The sequence below is a fragment of the Pelophylax lessonae genome (assembly GCF_965119305.1).
Source record: "Pelophylax lessonae genome assembly, chromosome: 7".
NCBI classification, from domain to species: domain Eukaryota; kingdom Metazoa; phylum Chordata; class Amphibia; order Anura; family Ranidae; genus Pelophylax; species Pelophylax lessonae.
Window position 1 is genome coordinate 76373999 of NC_138774.1, and position 18166 is coordinate 76392164.

The following is an 18166-nucleotide window of genomic DNA, read 5'->3' on the forward strand; positions in this document are numbered from 1 at the left end:
AAGATTGTTCTTTTTGCAGAATTGGGTGAAGAGGTAAAGCCAATCAGAGATCATTGAGTAAGAGGGGGGGGGGGCACTAGACCCCCACCCGGGACAATTGGGAAAGCCAGCTGCATTTCGAGTTGGTCATGAAGGCATTTCAGTGTTTGCTTATAGATCAGGATGACTGATATGGTAATTAGGAGTGGGATTCCAGCACTTGGCCTGTACGGGAAAAGAATGGGAGCTGGGGAAGTGCCTGAGCGAGGGGCCACAGAGAGGGCAGCCATACACTCTGCAGGCTGACCCTGTGTTGTCCTAAGGGAGCTCAGTGATAAACTGCTGAGAGCTCTCTCTTCTTCCTCATGATTCACTATTCAGATCTGCTGACCATCCACAGCTACTCCATTTCATTCTGTAATGTCATCTGTAACATGAATATCCTAGTCAGCGTCCACAGGGTACAGCACCCCCCCCCCCTTCCGCCATCATTAAAATGACATGTTAACGCATTGGGTCTGTGTGCCCCTGCTAGAGACTTAGCACTGAAATCACAGCTTGCTTTTCTCCTTGTGCCAGACCGAGGCCCCCCTCTCTTATTGCACCACCCACCCTCCTTTGCTCTCAAACTTCAAGGTCATCAGATAAATGTGCAGAGCCAGTTCTGTGCGTTAACTGGGCTGCTGAAGAAGTTTTTTTTTTTTTCCCATCTGTGTGCGACCTCTCATTCATAAATATCTCCCCCCCCCCCACTGCCTGACACAACTCCCCCCTTCGCCACTTCTCCTTCTCCATGCTGCTTCACTGTGTGTCTGCTTCATTGACTCACAGCAAGGGCTGCTATAAAGCCACAGGGAGTGTTGGTTAATCACAGAATAATCCTAAGGGGGGGCCCCGGTATACAGCCCCCAGATCTGTGCTCTCCCCTCTCCCATCGCAATGACACCCTCCCTCTTCCAGTCGCTCCTTGCAGTATGTAAACTGGATTAGTGTAAAATAAACAACTGGAACAGACGTGTGCTGGCTGTTCCATGAACTGCCATTCTAGCCTGGACCTGGAGGATCTCATCCAGGTCCTGTAGTATCTGGAAGCTTAGGCTGGCCTGTAGGCATAAAACAGCCATTTTGACTGATCCCTCGGTTGTACAATTTAATATGAGAGATCTCTCTATATACATTAACAACTCCAAACAAAAACAAAAAATCTCCTGCGCTCAGAAAAGCCGACTCCTTGACTGCTCTGTCCATGGGACTTTCAAAATGGCGTCTTGGATGGCTAGGATCCTGCTGCCTAAAAGGACTGGGGCAGTCCAGCAATACTGCAAACAAGAAACACAAAGAAAGGCGCATCGACCTAGCGCATTATCCTCAATTTAGGCTTTATTGTTAAAACATAAAAATGGCTAATCACAAACAAAGGTGAAAATCAATCACATCGGACTCAAAATCTTGAGTGTCGAGAGTAGTCCATACGAATGTCCCTTGTCCTATGGGTGGCTCTGAGGAAGAGGCGTATGCCTTGAAACTCGTCAGCCGTCATCCTAATAGGACAAGGGACATTCGTATGGACTACTCTCGACACTCAAGATTTTGAGTCCGATGTGATTGATTTTCACTTTTGTTTGTGATTAGCCATTTTTATGTTTTAACAATAAAGCCTATATTGAGGATAATGTGCCTGATATATTAACAACTGTCCCGTGTTCGTGGTGCTAGGAAATATCAAAATGCTTCTGGGCATGGGCAGTGTCGTGCCACTCTTACTTCGTGTTTCGCTGGAAAAACAGAAAAAAGTTCATACAAGGACAAACTGACAAAAATATTCAATTTCCACGTATTGTTCAGACAACACTGTGAGAAAGAATGACTTGAAACCGAATTTCCCAAAAGATCACTATTGTATGTCTGTAGGTAGCCTGAATTTCTATAATGGACGCAAAAGCTGCCTTCCTCGGCTCGCCCGGGTCTCCCGTCCCACCGGGAGACCCGGGCAACCATCCTGCACGGCCGCCAAAGAGAAGACCTGATCAAAGCCGCATTCGGCTCTGATCGGGTCTCCATGTAAGAACCCGGAAGTGATGTCATGACACAGAGGCGTAACTAGAACCTTCAGGGCCCCGATGCAAGAAACCATGAAGGGCCCCCCCAGATCCCTGGCCGGGGCCCTTCCCTTCAAGCCCAGGGCTCTTCCCACTAATCCTGGGGCTCTTTACTCTCGTTGCATGGCCTTTTATTACGGTCCCGCAGCAGGATCCTTTCACAAGTTCTGCAGTGGGCTCCCTTCCTGCAATCTTGGGGCCTCCCCACAGTGGTGCAATGCCAGGGCCCGGTCGCAAGTGTGACTTTTGCAATCCTGGAAGTTCACCCACTGGTTTGCTACTGGGCCCCCTGGAGCATGGGGCCCGGTAGCAATTGCAACCCCTGCAACCCCTGTAGTTACGCCCCTGTCATGACATCACTTCCGGGTACTTGGCGCCAAATTCAAAAAAATTACAGCATTCAAAACAGCCAAACTTGGTGTTTTGAATGGTTTTAAGTGCAGAGGAGGGGTTTGAGGTCTTTTAGACCCCCAGATCCCTCCACAAGAGTACCTCTTTTAATGTACGAAAATATCGGCCAATATCGGCCGATACCGATATGCGATGACTAAAATATCGGAATTGGTATCGGCAATAAAAAAATGATTTCGGTCGATCACTAATTGACACCCCCAGCGGTTCGCATATGGCAGTGTGAACTGCCTGCGATTTGAACGTGATGCGTGTACCCGCAGTGGATTCGCAGGGTTCCTGCATCGCATATATGTGAATCAGCACTCAAAGTAATATTTGGATTAGCGCAACCAGGGAAATGATTTTGTCAAACTCAGCTACGTTTTCTGCTAAGACCAGTCATTGTCTTTAAACGAGGAAAATTGTTAATTGATCTGTGAAGGTTTACAATTACTCAGGTCATCATATATCTAGTAGTAGTTGTTAATCACATTCAGCATGACTTGTTCTGCAATGTTGAAAACATTTCTCAGCTTGTCCAAGGCACTTCTTCTGTTCTAATGAGTCTCAGGAAAATATCTCAACATTTATATCCAAACAGGTAGCACTAACACCTCAATCCAATTATCATGGAAAGGCAGATGTTATCGTTTTAGGGGCGCAATGGGATTTTCACACCTTCTCTCCTGTCCTTACATAATAACATCTGCCTTGCCATGGTAATTGGACCAAGGTGTTAGAGTGCTACCTGTTTGGATATAAATGCTAAGAAATTTCCATACAATTATTAGAAATTAAGAAGTGACTTGGAGAAGCTCCAAATTGCCTGCATTATTACAGATCAAGTCCAGCTGAATGTGACTAACTATTGCTAAATATTTTTAACTGATCAAACCAACAAATATGTGTACAGTAGTTGATTTATTGAGACGATCAAAGAGGGATCTTATCACATATATCCTTCACATAGAGCTGGGATGACAGTTGCCCAGTCTGCATTTTTTGGGGTAGATCAGTGATTATCTCATGTTTATGAGCTATCTCCAATAATGCTGGCCCCTCTTAGGCAGGTCATACACAGTTTGAATCTCACAGCAGGAACTGACCGAGATTCAAATCGATTGATCAACAATTGATCAACATGGGGATAATCAGTTTGCTGCATTCTCTTGCGAATATCACTAGTGGCTGCTATAGCCGCTAGTGATAATCACTGCCGGGAGAACACAAAGTGATTATTGCTAGCAGCTGTAGCTGCTAGCAATAATTGTATGAAAAATCAGACATGCTGGTTGTACCCAAGTCGATTGATGGATCTACTTGGGTAAAATCAGTCTGCCTATACATGGCTTGAATCTTTGCTTCTGGGCAAGATTCCAACCTTCTGTGGCTAGCTTTAGAGGAAGCAAGCAACCTTGCAGATTAGAATACCTATCCTGTTCCCCTCCATAAGTAAAGATGAGTCTCCTCTCAGCTCCCTGCCCTTCCACTCTCCATTACCATATACTCCTAAGGTCAACTTGGAGTGAAAGAGCAGAGCACCATCATATGTCCGACAGACCACCATCATATGTCTATTGCCAGCCTAAACCACACAGCTCTGGAACAAATCCAAAGGGGAGTTTCTGTTTTTAAATGATTTAAAGGTTGTGAGTAAACCATGATAGTCCATGTATGAGAGAATTGTTGCTGCTTTAGGGTATGCACTCACAGTGTCAGAAAGCATGTAAAACCATTCAAATGCTTGTGTTTATTCCATTGTATTGTATGTGTTTTCAGTGTCTATGATCTAGAATTTCCAGTAGGGATCGACTGATTATCAGCAAAGCCGATATATCGAGGGCCGATATGCACTTTCCCTGATATATTGGAATCGGCCACCAAGGTTACCAATATTGCCGATATTTTGGGAAAGTACTTGTACCGGAGTGGTACCTGCAGCTAGAGGCATCATCCCAGTACCGGTGTCCATAGCCGACGATCGTCTGTCTTGTACTGACAACCGAGGCGGCTGAGAAGCCGCTCGGCTGTCATTACAAGAAGTGGGATGTCCCCCCCTCCTGCCGCCTTCCGCGGCTCGCCTGGGTCTCCCGTCCCACTGGGAGACCCGGGCAACCAGCCTGCACAGCCGCCGAAGACCCGATCAAAGCCTAATTTGGTTCTGATCAGGTCTCCATGCTAAAACCCTGATGTGATGTCATGACATCACTTCCGGGTACAGGCACCAGATTAAAAAAAAAATGACAGCATTCAAAACAGCCAAACTTGGCGTTTTGAATGGTTTTAAGTGCAGAGGAGGGGTTTGGGGTCTTTTAGACCCCCAGATCCCTCCACAAGAGTACCTGTGAAGTAAAAAAAAATAAAATCATTTTTTTAAATGTATGAAAATATCGGCCAATATCAGCCGATACCGATACGCGATGACCAAAATATCGGTATTGGCAATGAAAAAACAAACGATATCGGTTGATCACTAATTTCCAGTTTGGCTTCCAGCAAGTATTATTTGTGAAATGCATCACAAGGTATATTATTATACAGGATTTATATAGTGCCAACAGTTTTCAGTTTACAAAATAAAGGGAGACAGTAAAATTAAAATATAGTTCAATACAGAAGGAATAGGAGGGCCCTGTTCACGGAGCTTACAATCTAAATCTAATCAAGTGCATTTGTATGAGTTTTGATGCATTTTAAATGCAATTCTATAGCGTTCTGTTACAGCCAGCTAACATGTGTTGACCCTACAGAAAATGGGCCCAGGCCTAATCTTAAAATGGGATAGGAATGCTATGTATTGTAAATATGCTGGATTTAAAAAGTATTTCAGATTAAATTAGGCACTAGATGGCAGCCAGCAACAGCACAGAAACTGAAGGAGTATATCTATGTCCATATTCTTACCCCAAGGGCCCGGGGACAGGAGCAGCCTCCATAGGAACCCCCCCTAGTTTGCTGATAACGGGCATATAAATTGCAACAATGAGGGTTGTCTTCATCAGTGGGTCATTACACAAGTCTATGCCCCAAAAACAAGATCTGTGTGCATTAAATATAATTAAATCTGCTCCAGTCCACAGATTAATGTCCGTACTCCTCATTATATCACAGCTAGGATAACTGAATAAGTCCTAATCACTCGAGAGCTGGCAGCATCACAACCTAATAATGATAATGTAAATAAAGCAGTCTAAAGGTCTCTGACCCAGGCATCACTACGATCCTCCTACTACTGATATAATCCTAATTATGGACTTAAAGGTGGAGGAAGGCCCCCTGATTTGGAGGCTTCATTTCAGTATTAGGGCTCTGAGAACAGATTCTATTTCCCTACTGTAGAAGTAGCAGGTGGCAGACGAGTCGAAAAATGGCTACTTTTTTAAATGCCCCCCTCACACGGGTGTTTTGCTTTGTGACAGAGTCCCTTTAAGGACCATTAAAAATCACATTTTGCAATACACAATGTACCGGCACCAAAAAGAACAACTGAAAAGGACATGGAGTTCACATCACCATTGCATTGAAAGCTGTCAAGTTGCCATAGCATAGTTAAATCTGCCACAACCCTCCCATGTTCATGACCTGCAGATCAGTAATTAGTACACCAGACAATACAATCCCCACCTTAAACCCCTCAGATTCCTGTGACCCCAACATATATCGGGTTCTCCTTTTTTCTTGCCTCTTGCGTAGGCAGCCTTTGTTCTCTGTCTTTATGGCGCTATGAAAATTCATAAGTCAGGGATAATTTTTGCATATGGAAACAGAGGGCATAACGGGGTGTTGTGGAGGTGAGGGGAGGGAAGCAATACTGTGCAACACAGGGCAGAGCAGACGCAGGCTCTGATGCATAATTTACTTCCCCTCCAGGCAAGCTTTTAAGCTTCTCTTTTGCCGCAGGTTATAGGAGCTGAGCAGCTGTTATATAGTCCCCCCCTGTTGTCCTCCTCTCTGATTTATGTTTAAGAGACAGGAGAGATTGTGCGTTTTTCGAGGCCAGGCCAAAGGAGATCCTGGAGATAGTAAGAGGGTCATCTGCACCAAGAGATATATAACGGCTGCTTATTGGATGAAGGCTTGGCCCCATGGATGGCCCCATCTCAGGCTTGCTGTGTGTTTAGCTTGAAGTTCTGGTACTGTTACTGTAAATCACTATCTCTTATGCTTTTTATTTTATTTTGCTTTTTTTACATTTTTATTAAATAATGGTGATCTATCGACGGGCAAAGCTTTCACTAAAATTGATACGCAATACGCAGTCCTGACATGGGTAAGACTGTGCTCTGTTGCATGCACACTAAAAGGATGGTCCCATTTTTTATGGTTGCCCATAGATTTCAGAGAGTGGTCAGACATAAAGCCACAATCTGACAACCTTCAAACACATTTTGCTTCAGGCACGCTCCTAAACATGAGGGTTGTCAATTCTGAATGTCCATTTTTTCATTTAGGAAGAGAATGGGCAATCCACACATCACATCTATATTACAGGGAGGAGCAATACCAACAAGTTACAGAGGGCAGTCAGCCAGCATTCACTTTTTCAGACAGATTGTGATAACTTACTTTATATTTGCTACATGCTCTCATTCACATATCAGAACCTAAAAAATAATATTTGTTGCTTACCTTTTTACTTGCACTTTTCTAAAAAATGGAAAACTCCGAAACTGAAATTTACCTCTGCTATACAGAGGTGGCTGGGGAGTTAATGTTAACCATAATTAACCATGCCTGTACTATGCTGGCAGGGCTCATTGTCAGTTGTAAACACATTTTAAACATGGTCTTTCCTAACAAAGGGTTATCTAGAAACTGGCCTTCTGCATTGTATTTTAATGAGGGGAAATACAGTGTGTGTACATCTTTGTTAATGGGGACCGATTGAGTTTCCGCTCATGTTCTGAGGAGCTTGCAGCCTGCCTGCGGCCTGCTCCAATCATCCAGAAAATATATATAAATATATAGAAAATATATATTTTTTAATTATTTTAGGTATACCATATAAACACAAACATGTTTTCTCAAATTTGACTGCACATGTGTTAACTTATTAGCTTAATTTAAGGCAAATTTGTGTATTGCTGTGATTGCCAGGGTTCCAAAGTGGGGGGATGTCTTTTAGCATTCGTGGATATTTGGACATCTTGCTTCTCAGATGCTTGGGTGCAGTAGGTGGTTTCCAGGGCTGCAAGCTTGAGTTACACTCCCACTCCCTTCCTTGGTTCATCAGCTCTAACATTTCTGTCATCTCACAGACTAGCAGGTTTCCAGGTAGCACTAACAGGTCTTGTTGACCAGGGTACTATTGTTACAGTTCTGTGGCAGAACAAATTTAGGGTTCCCTCTCCAACTTGTTCACAGTTCCCAAGCCAAATGAGGACATTCACCCTGTATTGGATCTTAAAGCCTGAGTTTTATTTCCCGAGTTTAGGTTTGAGGTTTCCCCCGGGAAATGGCCCCCACTCTCGGAGTTGATCCAGGACTTGTGTCGTAGGTGGGGGACACCAGATGTGGACCTCCTTGCCTCCCAATTCAACAACAAACTTTTAGGCTTGTCTCCAGATACAGGGATCCCTTAGCAGAGTAGTGGATGCTCTGGTGGCTCCATGGGATTAGTATAATCTGATTTATGCCTTGCCTTCCTTGATTTGCAGAATCAAGATAGAGGGCATTCTGGTGATCCTCATTGTTCCATACTGGCCCAAACAAGTGTGAATTTCCAACCTGAGAGACTCCTTCTTCACAATTCTCCACTGGCATCACCCACTTATCATTTTGCTGGTTACATTGGGCGATTTGTGGGCACAAGGAAGACAACCCCAATGTCAAAAAAAATATTGCTTTTGTAGTTATCTGGTTTTAACTTCAAAGCTATCCTACTGTAGGTCACATGATTTTCAGAAGAGTAGCAAATAATTTTTTAGGGCTGTAAACTTAACTTAAAGTCTAAAATCCACCTATCTCTACAAAGAAGAAAGGCATTTTGTGAATTTATCCATCTTTTGGCCTATCGAGCTAAGCAGTAGTGAAGTTAATAGATGGACCGCAGGTGAGGAAGGGGGGGGGGGGGTGGGAAATATTTCTCTCAATGCAGCAGAATCTGTGTTATACCTTTTTTTAAATACAGTGCAACTGATATCAATGAAAAGACTACAGTAGAAAAAATAATAATCTGAAGAGGCTGCAGTGGGTAAAAAAAGCAAAAACGACCAGCGCCAGACTGATATCTCTGTGCTTCTTTCTGGAATCCAGTAATTTATAGTGATGCCTTTACTGTAATATTCACAACAGGGTTGTATTTCTGGATGTGCTGCTCAATAAAATATATTTTATTATGTGCAGTCAGCAGAAGTGGCTCATATAAGGAGATTCCTCTATCTCTGTGCATTCACTAATACTGCTTACTGTTACTACGAGGGGTCTGTTCTGAGACCACGTGAATGAGATAAACTGATACTGGCAGAAGTCAAATTTCAGCTACAAAATTTAGGCATCGGTGAACAGAGATTATTTTTCAGCAAAGTAAGATGTAATAGTAATATCAAACAAAAATACAGTAAACTACACAAATTGCATCCTCTTAACATATATTATACAATGTTTTCCCTCACAGGTGACTGTCTAGACAATAGCGTGGCCTCACCTAGTACGGGGGACGATGATGACTTAGACAGGGACAAAAAAAGGAACAAGAAACGAGGAATCTTCCCTAAAGTCGCCACAAACATCATGAGAGCGTGGCTCTTCCAGCACCTTTCGGTAAGAAACCTCGATGCTAGGTCAAAACACTAAACGGCAAGATAAAAACATGTCTTTGGTAAACTTGCGTTCATTTTGATGCTTGCTCTTCCATATTTTTATTGTTGTATTTAATATAAAGATTGATACTATTGATTGTAGTTGTTATTTATTTAGACATTGACATTGTCAGTATGATGAGTCTCATGCACTATAGTGTGGTTCATTTTATACCACTCGCATTTCCACCCACTTTTGGGTGGGGTTCCTTGACCATATCAAGACGTATACTACATATTAAATGTGTCAATGCAACATTATAGTCTGGCTCTGAGCAAGAGGGGATCTCCCCTCAAAACGTGTTAGCCATTTGCAGGGTCCTCCGGCATGCTGGATATTGTCCCAGTGACCTGGTTGCTTTGTGTCCCTTGTGGACTGGATAAGCTTTTGAGATTTTTGTGTTTATGAGTATATTTTCTTTCTCTTTTATCAACAAAACACCACTCGGGTAATGTGCAAGGTTGGAGCACCCTCTTTTTGTCCTTTTTACAGGATTATGGTGTCACCTGACCTTGCCTAGATTTGGAAATAAGCCTTTGATATAGTCACAGCAGGCTATAAGACTGCTATAGGGTCTGGAAGCACAGGGGGCCCAGAGCTGTTTGTCTACTCACTGATTTATTCTGGTGGTAATAGCATTTGGCAAAGACTATTTTTTTAAATATAGGAATTTGATTCCTTACCAGGGCCATGTAAAATGTTGCCCCCTTCTTTGCTTTAAGAAAACCAGAATAGACTTATGGATGCTGGGTTTATTTTCCAAGAATCCCTATAGGGTAGAAACAAAGGAGCTGTCATTGATAATTTTGGTGCAATATGCTGGCATCCTCTTCCTTGCTTCTCTACTTAGTCATTTACTCACCAGGAAGAAGCATGTAGCCAGTAAAGTGCTGGAAGACCTAACTTGTATAAACCTGTTTTGGGTCAGTGACCCACCAAATGGTAAAATTATGAAGATGGGGGCTGGACTGCATGGAGGGCAGTTGAATTAGACTCTATAGTTTGTCTGCTCTCTGGTCTACTTAATGTCTGAGTAAGTATTAGCCAGTAGATGCCCTCATGCCCTTATATCTGTCTGAATTATTGTTATAGTAAAATACACGTTACATTATCTGACAGATTTCCATGTATAAGGATGTTTATAAGGAGCAACATTTTATTTTTGATTCATATATTAGCTAAATCATGTGATGGTAGCATAGGGTGATTCAGTATACCTATATTTTGGTTTTGTGCACTCATGTTGTTATGGAAGTAGTGACTGTGGAGCAGAGTCGTGCAGTCAGGAGAGGCAGAGGAGGCAGAGCCTCACCTGCCATGAACATAAAAAAAAAAATATCGTTCTTCGAGGGTTGTAGCACCTATGGTTCCGGAGATACCCAGCCTGTCAGGATCTGTTGCAGCAGACTGAGAGGATGAGTTCATAGTGCCTCTGATTTCTTGTCAGAGGCACTGAGCTCAATGGACAGCTTGCAGCCTTGGACCAATGGTAAAGCAAGTCCAAAAAAAAATGCTGCAGTGGAGGCTCTCCTCTCACTGCAGTGTCATAGAAGGGGGCATATGTCTAAAAGACACATGCTCCCTTCCAGCCCAGCCCTCTTAAAGAGTTCCACCCCACCAAATACTGTAGCTGCTGACTCTTAAATATTAGAACTTATCTGTCCAGGTAGCCCGCCATGTTGGCACCTGAAGCCGATTTTTGTATTAGCTCTTGGGTGCTGCCGCCGACATTCAGGGTAAGGGAACCCGGCAGTGAAGCCTTTTGGCTTCACAGCTGGTTCCCTACTGCGCACGCGCGTAGCGCGCTGCACTTTCTAATTGGCCCAGCGGCGGAGAAAGAAAGAGGGGGACTCTCTCCATCCCTCTTATTTTCTCTTTTTCTCGCCCTCCATCCCTTTCTCTCTCTCTCCATCCCTCTTTATTTCTCACTGTTTCTCTCTCCCTCTATCCCTCTTTCTCTCCATCCCTCTTTATCTCTCATTCTCTCTGATGAGCACTGATAGGTGGCATTGATGAGCACTGAAAAGCAGCACTGATGGGCATTGATAGGTGACATTAATGAGCACTGATAGGTGGCACTGATAGGCAGCATTGATGAGCACAGATAGGTGGCATTGATGATCCCTAATAGGTGGCACTAATGGGCATTGAGCACTGATAAGCAGCACTGATAGGTGGCACTGATGGACACTAATAGGTGGCATTGATGAGCACTGATAGGTGGCACTGATGAGCATTGATAGGCAACATTGATAAGCACTGATAGATGGCACTGATAAGCATTGAGCACTGATAGGCAGCACTGATGGGCATTGATGTGCTGCACTGATGGGCACTGATCGGCGGCACTGATTGGCATTGATGAGCACTGATAGGTGGCATTAATAAACACTAATAGATGGCACTAATGGGCATTGAGCACTGATAAGCAGCACATATAGGTGGTACTGATGGACACTGATAGGTGGCATAGATGAGCACTGATAGGTGCCACTGATGGGCATTGAGCACTGATAGACAGCACTGATGGACACTGATAAGCAGCATTGATGAGCACTGATAGTGGGCGCTGATAGGCGGGCTTGATGAGCACTGACAGGCGGCATTTATAAGCACTAATAATCGCCATGGATGAGCACTGATAGGCTGCACTGATGATTAGGGCACTGATTATCAGTGTAATCAATGCACTAACATTCTTGACATTTAATGGCTCACCTTTCCTCAGACAGACACAGCGTGGGAGGAAAGGGCTGCTGATAAAAGGCAAGTCTGTTTACATGTGATCACCTGATCACATGGTAAAGGGCTGCTGTGATTGACCCTTTACCATAATCTGTAATTATCCAAAGGACACAGCAGTCACAGAGCGTGCTGGATGCATTCCCCAGTGGGCACATAGGAAGCAGGTTTCTGGGAAGATGTCCAAAGGCGCCCTCCCAAAATTGGAAGCCTGGGGCTTGGATGGAAAGGGGGGTGTAAGGGGGGGTCCATCACGGTTTCTTGCACCGGGGCCCTAAAGGTTCTAGTTACGCCTCTGGCCCCAAAAATGTACACAGATCTTTACATAATATACATCCACTTTAGTCCCTGCCCTCAAGGAGCTTACAATCTAAAGCATGTTTGGCCTATAACAGATCTGGATACACTACTGCTTCTCTGTATGAAGCTATTTCAAATCTTTCACTTGCTTTACAGAGAATACTATTGCCGAGTGCTCATTACTATGCAGATAAAAAAAATTGACCATAGGAAGTAATGTGATTAGACAGAAGACTTGGAGCTTTATATATTGTGCTGTCAGTGCATCCTTTGCGTTTAACCATTTGCACCAGAGGGTACACACTGCCCCACTCCATGCTGAGAAATCTTTGCGATGCAGACCCAATTAAAAATTACTAAAGCGGCATAAAAGCTGAGAGTCTCGGCTGCAGCTACCCATGAAGTCCGCCCCGGGCTACATCTCAGCTAGCGGAGTGCACAGAAACAATTAGTCAGAACGGAGCCCGTCCCTGCCTAGTTAAACAAAGCAGAGTTAATGAACGCTGACCAATTAGTTACTAATTGACGAAGCTATAAACCTATTAGAAGCTGGTAAACGGGTAATCAATTCTAGGTAATTACCCTGAACCTGCTTAGCGGCAGGCAGGCACTGGGGAGGGAGAGCTGGCTGGCTGACGAAGAGCTACATCTGACAGGCGAATAGGCAAGGGTGAACCCGCATCACACACCCTTGATTATCTGTATTATTTCCTCTGCTTGTTGGAGGATGGTAAGGAGTTCTATAGCTAATGCACAGAAACGCTGTAATGCTGGTAGAATTTTGTTTGAATATTTTCTTTTTCGGAACGTTTGTACAATTTTCTAATGGTCAATGGGGTCAATTCGACAATGGTCAGCTTAAGAATTCTATGTAACTTGATGGGTCTGTGATAAACACAGTTTCTAATTCTGCAAGGCTGACTTAACGCAGACATTTTTGATCAGTTTTGATTGGCTGCTCTGGGATTCCAATAGCATGTTCTGTTGACTTGAATTTGCAGTTCGCCCATTACGAAGTGAAATGATAGTGTTACTCCTTGATGATGCTTTGAAAAGTGCAATGAACAGATAATCTGGGAGATTATAGAAATTATTTTAACCACTGCAGTCTCAAAATATCAACATCTGCAAGTGGTCAAATGTTGTGGCCTAGCTACAGATGTGGAGGCCACAGTTTAAAGTCTGGACCACTTCTCTCCTGTACTGGTTCACGTGACATTACATAACCAAGTACACGGGCTTAGCTTTAGGTGCAACTGTTTTGCCCTTGATAAAACTCACAAGAGCTGATCTAAAATTAAATATTAGTTTTGGCCTGTAAAAGACCTTCACAGAACTCAAACAAAATCACCCATGCCTCCATTTTAGGGCTATTTTACAGTAAGATTATAAAAATGTCACACTGACCTGATGAATTCTGCAGCAACTTAGTGTGAAAGTCAATGGGAAAAAAATGCCAAAATCTCGATGAGTCATTTGTGAATAGGACAGGATCATGGCCATGAAATCACTGCCTGACATCTCCGTTATATTAACATAGGTCACTTCTGTCTAAGCCAGGGTTTCCCAACCAGAGTTTCATGTAACCCTAGGGTTCCTCCAGAGTTTGCTAAGGGGTTCCATGAGCAGTGAGCAATTTCTGCCTTTCAGATGAGTTCCCACTGGTTCCATTGATCTTTTTAGCTATCTGTAAGGGGGTAATGCTTCCCAATGACCACAAGTGTAAGGAGCATTCTTCCCACTGACCATCACACTAATGCATCATGAGTTGTAGATATAGCCATTTTTAACAGGGGTTCCCAAAGACTGGAATGTTTTTTTCAAGGGTTCCTCTGTGTTTAAAAGGTTGAAAAAGGCTGTTTCAAGCAATCAAAGAACATTCTGTGCTGACAGTTACAAGTCTGGAAATGGGCCAATTCACAGAATAAAATTTGCAGGTGTTTTTGCACACTGAGGCGAGATATGTTAAGAAAATCTTTCACAAAGCATGGGTTGTCAATGGCAGAGAACAAAATAGGTCCAGCATGATGTTTTTTAGCGCAGGACAACACAACACACGTAGCATATGCAATGCAACACAATGTAGATGTGCGTTAGGGTACAAATATTTTTAAAATTCTGAAGCATATCTACAGTGCTTTACTTTGTTTTGCTATAATGTGCAAATTGTGGGTGCTCATTATAACATACAACATGGTACTAGATGTAGCTCAACAAAGACTTTTGCACTGTTCCCTTAGAGAGGGTTTACTTTACCCCATTAAAATGCATTTATCATAGTTTATTAACGTTTAATATTTATGTAGAGTGCAAGATGTAGAGTAATAAGGTAATGAGTTCAGGACTGCTCCTTCCCTTCAATTATACAAAACAAAGAAGCATCTCCCGCACTTTGTTGCAGCCAAAAAACGTTTTACAAAAAAACGTTTATAAAAGATAAATGTTTATTTTACAAACAATGTTAAAATTTACATTTAAAACCTCTGGTCTCTATATATGCACAATTGGTTACATTACCCTCCTATAAAAGGATGGGAAAGACTAGGAAAGACATATAAATGAACACTGTAAATAAACAGATGTTCTGCCATCAATTCTCAACGCGTTTCAGCTGCTTAACAATCATCTTCAGGGGATGTTTGGTGAGAGTGCATGATTGTACCAGATTGAGGAAATACAATCCTTCCTGGAAAAGTCCCATGTCCATAGTGGTCTGATCCTCAATCCCACAAGGGGTGGGAATTAATGGTCAAGGAAGAGGGCCAGAACCCCCAGATGGTCGTATCAATGGCAATTCCAGAAAAGCATATAGGAAGATGGAAACCACCAGGATATACAAGATGTCAGGCCTGCAATGGGAGCTTGTCCATCATGGATGCCTGGTCTGGCCATGCTCTCATTGTAGGCCTGACGGCTTGTATATCCTGGTGGCTTCCTATATCTCTCTTTATAAACATTTTTTTGCATAAAGGTTTTGGCTGCAACAAAGTCCCACGGTAGATGCTTCTTTGTTTTGTAATATTTATGTAGAGTTGCAAGCTTATTGTTAGTTCAAAGAGGCAACTATATGGCCATTGACAATTGTAGCTAGAGAAGTATGCTGTGCGTTTGATTTGCATCTGCCATCTCAAATTGGATTAAGCCTGTCACAGCTTCCCATGATCCACAGCATATGTTCTTCTGTAAAATCTTTGCTAATGCCCTTTAAAGCTTCATCCATGGTAAACCATTCATCTCAGTCAAAGGAAAAGCTAGAATCGGGAGAGTGTATTATTTTCTTATAATTTTTAGTATTCATCTGTAATGAAAGTGTAAGCTAATCCAAATTATAGAAAAGGATTCAGAAATACAAGTGGTAATATACTTGCGCTGTAAATGCACCGAATGCAATTTGATGGTCTTAAGCGGTTCTTTCGTACCCATGCAAACATTTCCTATCTTCAGAGATTGGCAAGTACAGCTACCATAGTTACATAGTTACATAGTTAGTTACATAGTTAGTGAGGTTGAAAAAAGACATCAGTCCATCCAGTTCAACCTATGATGTGTGTGTGTGTTTGCTTTTAACCGTACATTGTATACCCCTGTATGTTGTGGTCTTTAAGGTGCCCATCTAATAGTTTTTTGAAACTATCGATGCTCCCTGCTGATACGACTGCTTGTGGAAGAGAATTCCACATCCTTACCGCCCTTACAGTGAAGAACCCCTTACGCATTTTAAGGTTAAACCGCCTTTCCTCTAGTTTTAGTGAGTGGCCACGTGTCTTGTTGTATTTCCTTACTCTGAATAGTTTGTTCCTTATGCTAGGGTCGCCAGTACAGTATTTGTACATTGATATCATATCCCCCCTCAATCGTCTCTACTCCAGAGAGAATAGGTTCAGTGCTTGTAGTCTTTCCTCATAGCTGATGTCCTCCATTCCCCTAATTATTTTTGTTGCCCTTCTCTGGACTCTCTCCAGTTCCATCACATCCTTCCTGAGGACCGGTGCCCAGAACTGGACAGCATACTCCAGATGTGGCCGGACCAGAGTCTTGTAGAGCGGGAGAATAATCTCTTTATTTCTGGAGTGAATCCCCTTTTTTATACATCCCAATATTCTGTTGGCTTTGCTTGCAGCTGCTTGGCATTAGTTTCTAATGTGTGTATATATATATATATATATATATATATATATATATATATATATATATACAGGGCTTTTCTTCTCAGAGAATAGGTGCAGGAACCCCTCCCTTCTGAGTAATTTCTGCCCCCTACCCACCTCTGAGCGCCATCCCTTGGTTCCACTCCCTATCCACTGCCCTGTACTGCCCCTTTTAGATAATAAGTATAATTTTGTGCTACTAGGTAATTTGTATGGAATTTAATAGACTCCACCCCAGCAACAATGGATCCCAAGCAACAAAGTACCACCCCAACAACAATAGACCCTGAACAGCAACATCAGCTCTCCCAGCAGCCAGCATCAATAAACCCTCCAGCAGAAATAGACCTCTCCCTCAACGGTAGATCCCTCCCAGCAACAATTGACCCACCAGTATTCAAAGACCCCCTGCCAGCAACAATAGATATCCCCCACACAAAAATAGATCTCTACCAGCGACAATAGATCCCCCAGCAGGCAGCATCATTAGACCCTCCAGCACACCCCAGCACTCCTTGCCATAAAATACATTCAGTTCTGGAGGTGCCGGAACTGCGTTCCCGCTGAAAAAAAGCCCTATATATATATATATATATATATATATATATATATATATATATATACACACATACACTGTATATATATCGTACCTGCACAGTGAAATCGTCAATCTGTTTCCCTATGGAAACAAGGTTTGAGATTTGCAAACTTACTGGAATTTTAAAATAAGCTTGGAATGGTAATACTAATAATGTATGGTCAGCCTATTGAGACGCTGTGGCAGCTGGACACAAGAGTAGAAGAACATTCTCATTTTTTAAGTTATCCTTTATCTTCTAATTTGCAGTAGAAAATAAAATGTATTTGCCTTGTCTATATAAAGAAAATAATCCTAATAGTGTCTGAATACCCGCAGAACCTAAATGTTCTCATGTTATAATGTTCTCAGTAGTAAGAAGGAAAATATATGCATTTATTTACTGTTTTTTTAAAACACTCCAGTAAATGGTTTGGATCTTCCACTGCCATTTAAGTAAATATACAAGTCCATGTTAGATAATTGAAAGGGAAAAACCTTGAAAATCTGCAAATATCAGTCTATAATAAAGTTATGGCCTGGTCACCCTTAACAACCGTTTAGGCTCTGTGCTCTTCAGCTTCCCCCCCATCTGCACCCATGCCCTTCATCTGTCACTAACCTGTCAAGCAAAGGTCTCCAACTGGCTGCAACCTAAGACCCCCAATCTCATCCATCATTGCTGTTCCTGACAGCTCCATGGCCATTTTTGTTTTGTATTTTAGATCCTCCTGATCAAGCAAAGGGCCAGTTGCACATTTCCTGGGCTCCTGAAAAAGAAAGGCACTATTTGTGCCGGTCCCATCTGTCCTATAGATATAGAAGGACACCATAAAAGTCACCCTCTTGCTCTTACTTAACAAAGCAGATGGTTGGACGTTTATTGGAGAATCTTTAGATTAGCTTCAATTTATCCAGTCCGTGGCCTCGCAGAGCAGTGGTGCTTTAATAAACTATTAATTCTTCCATGCACATAGAGCAAAGACTGAATGTGGTGTTTTTCTATATGATAAGTGGAGAGGAAGTCTCTCTACATTCCATGTTTTATCTATTTAGGTCTGATTAGAGCGCAGACTCTTTACATGCAGAGCTCTGACTGTGAAAAAAAGCACATAATGAAATTCATC

The 18166-nt window shown here is 42.7% G+C and overlaps 1 protein-coding gene across 3 annotated transcripts in view; it reads left to right on the forward strand.

The window, feature by feature from the left end:
* LOC309559633 (homeobox protein meis3) overlaps nt 1-18166 on the forward strand; it is a 73824-nt gene that overhangs the window by 39186 nt on the left and 16472 nt on the right. For all 3 annotated transcript variants that reach the window (XM_082262970.1, XM_082262971.1, XM_082262972.1), the window contains exon 8: nt 9088-9233. In XM_082262970.1, the coding sequence (XP_082119096.1) occupies nt 9088-9233 (146 nt within the window). The remainder of the gene's footprint in view (nt 1-9087; nt 9234-18166) is intronic.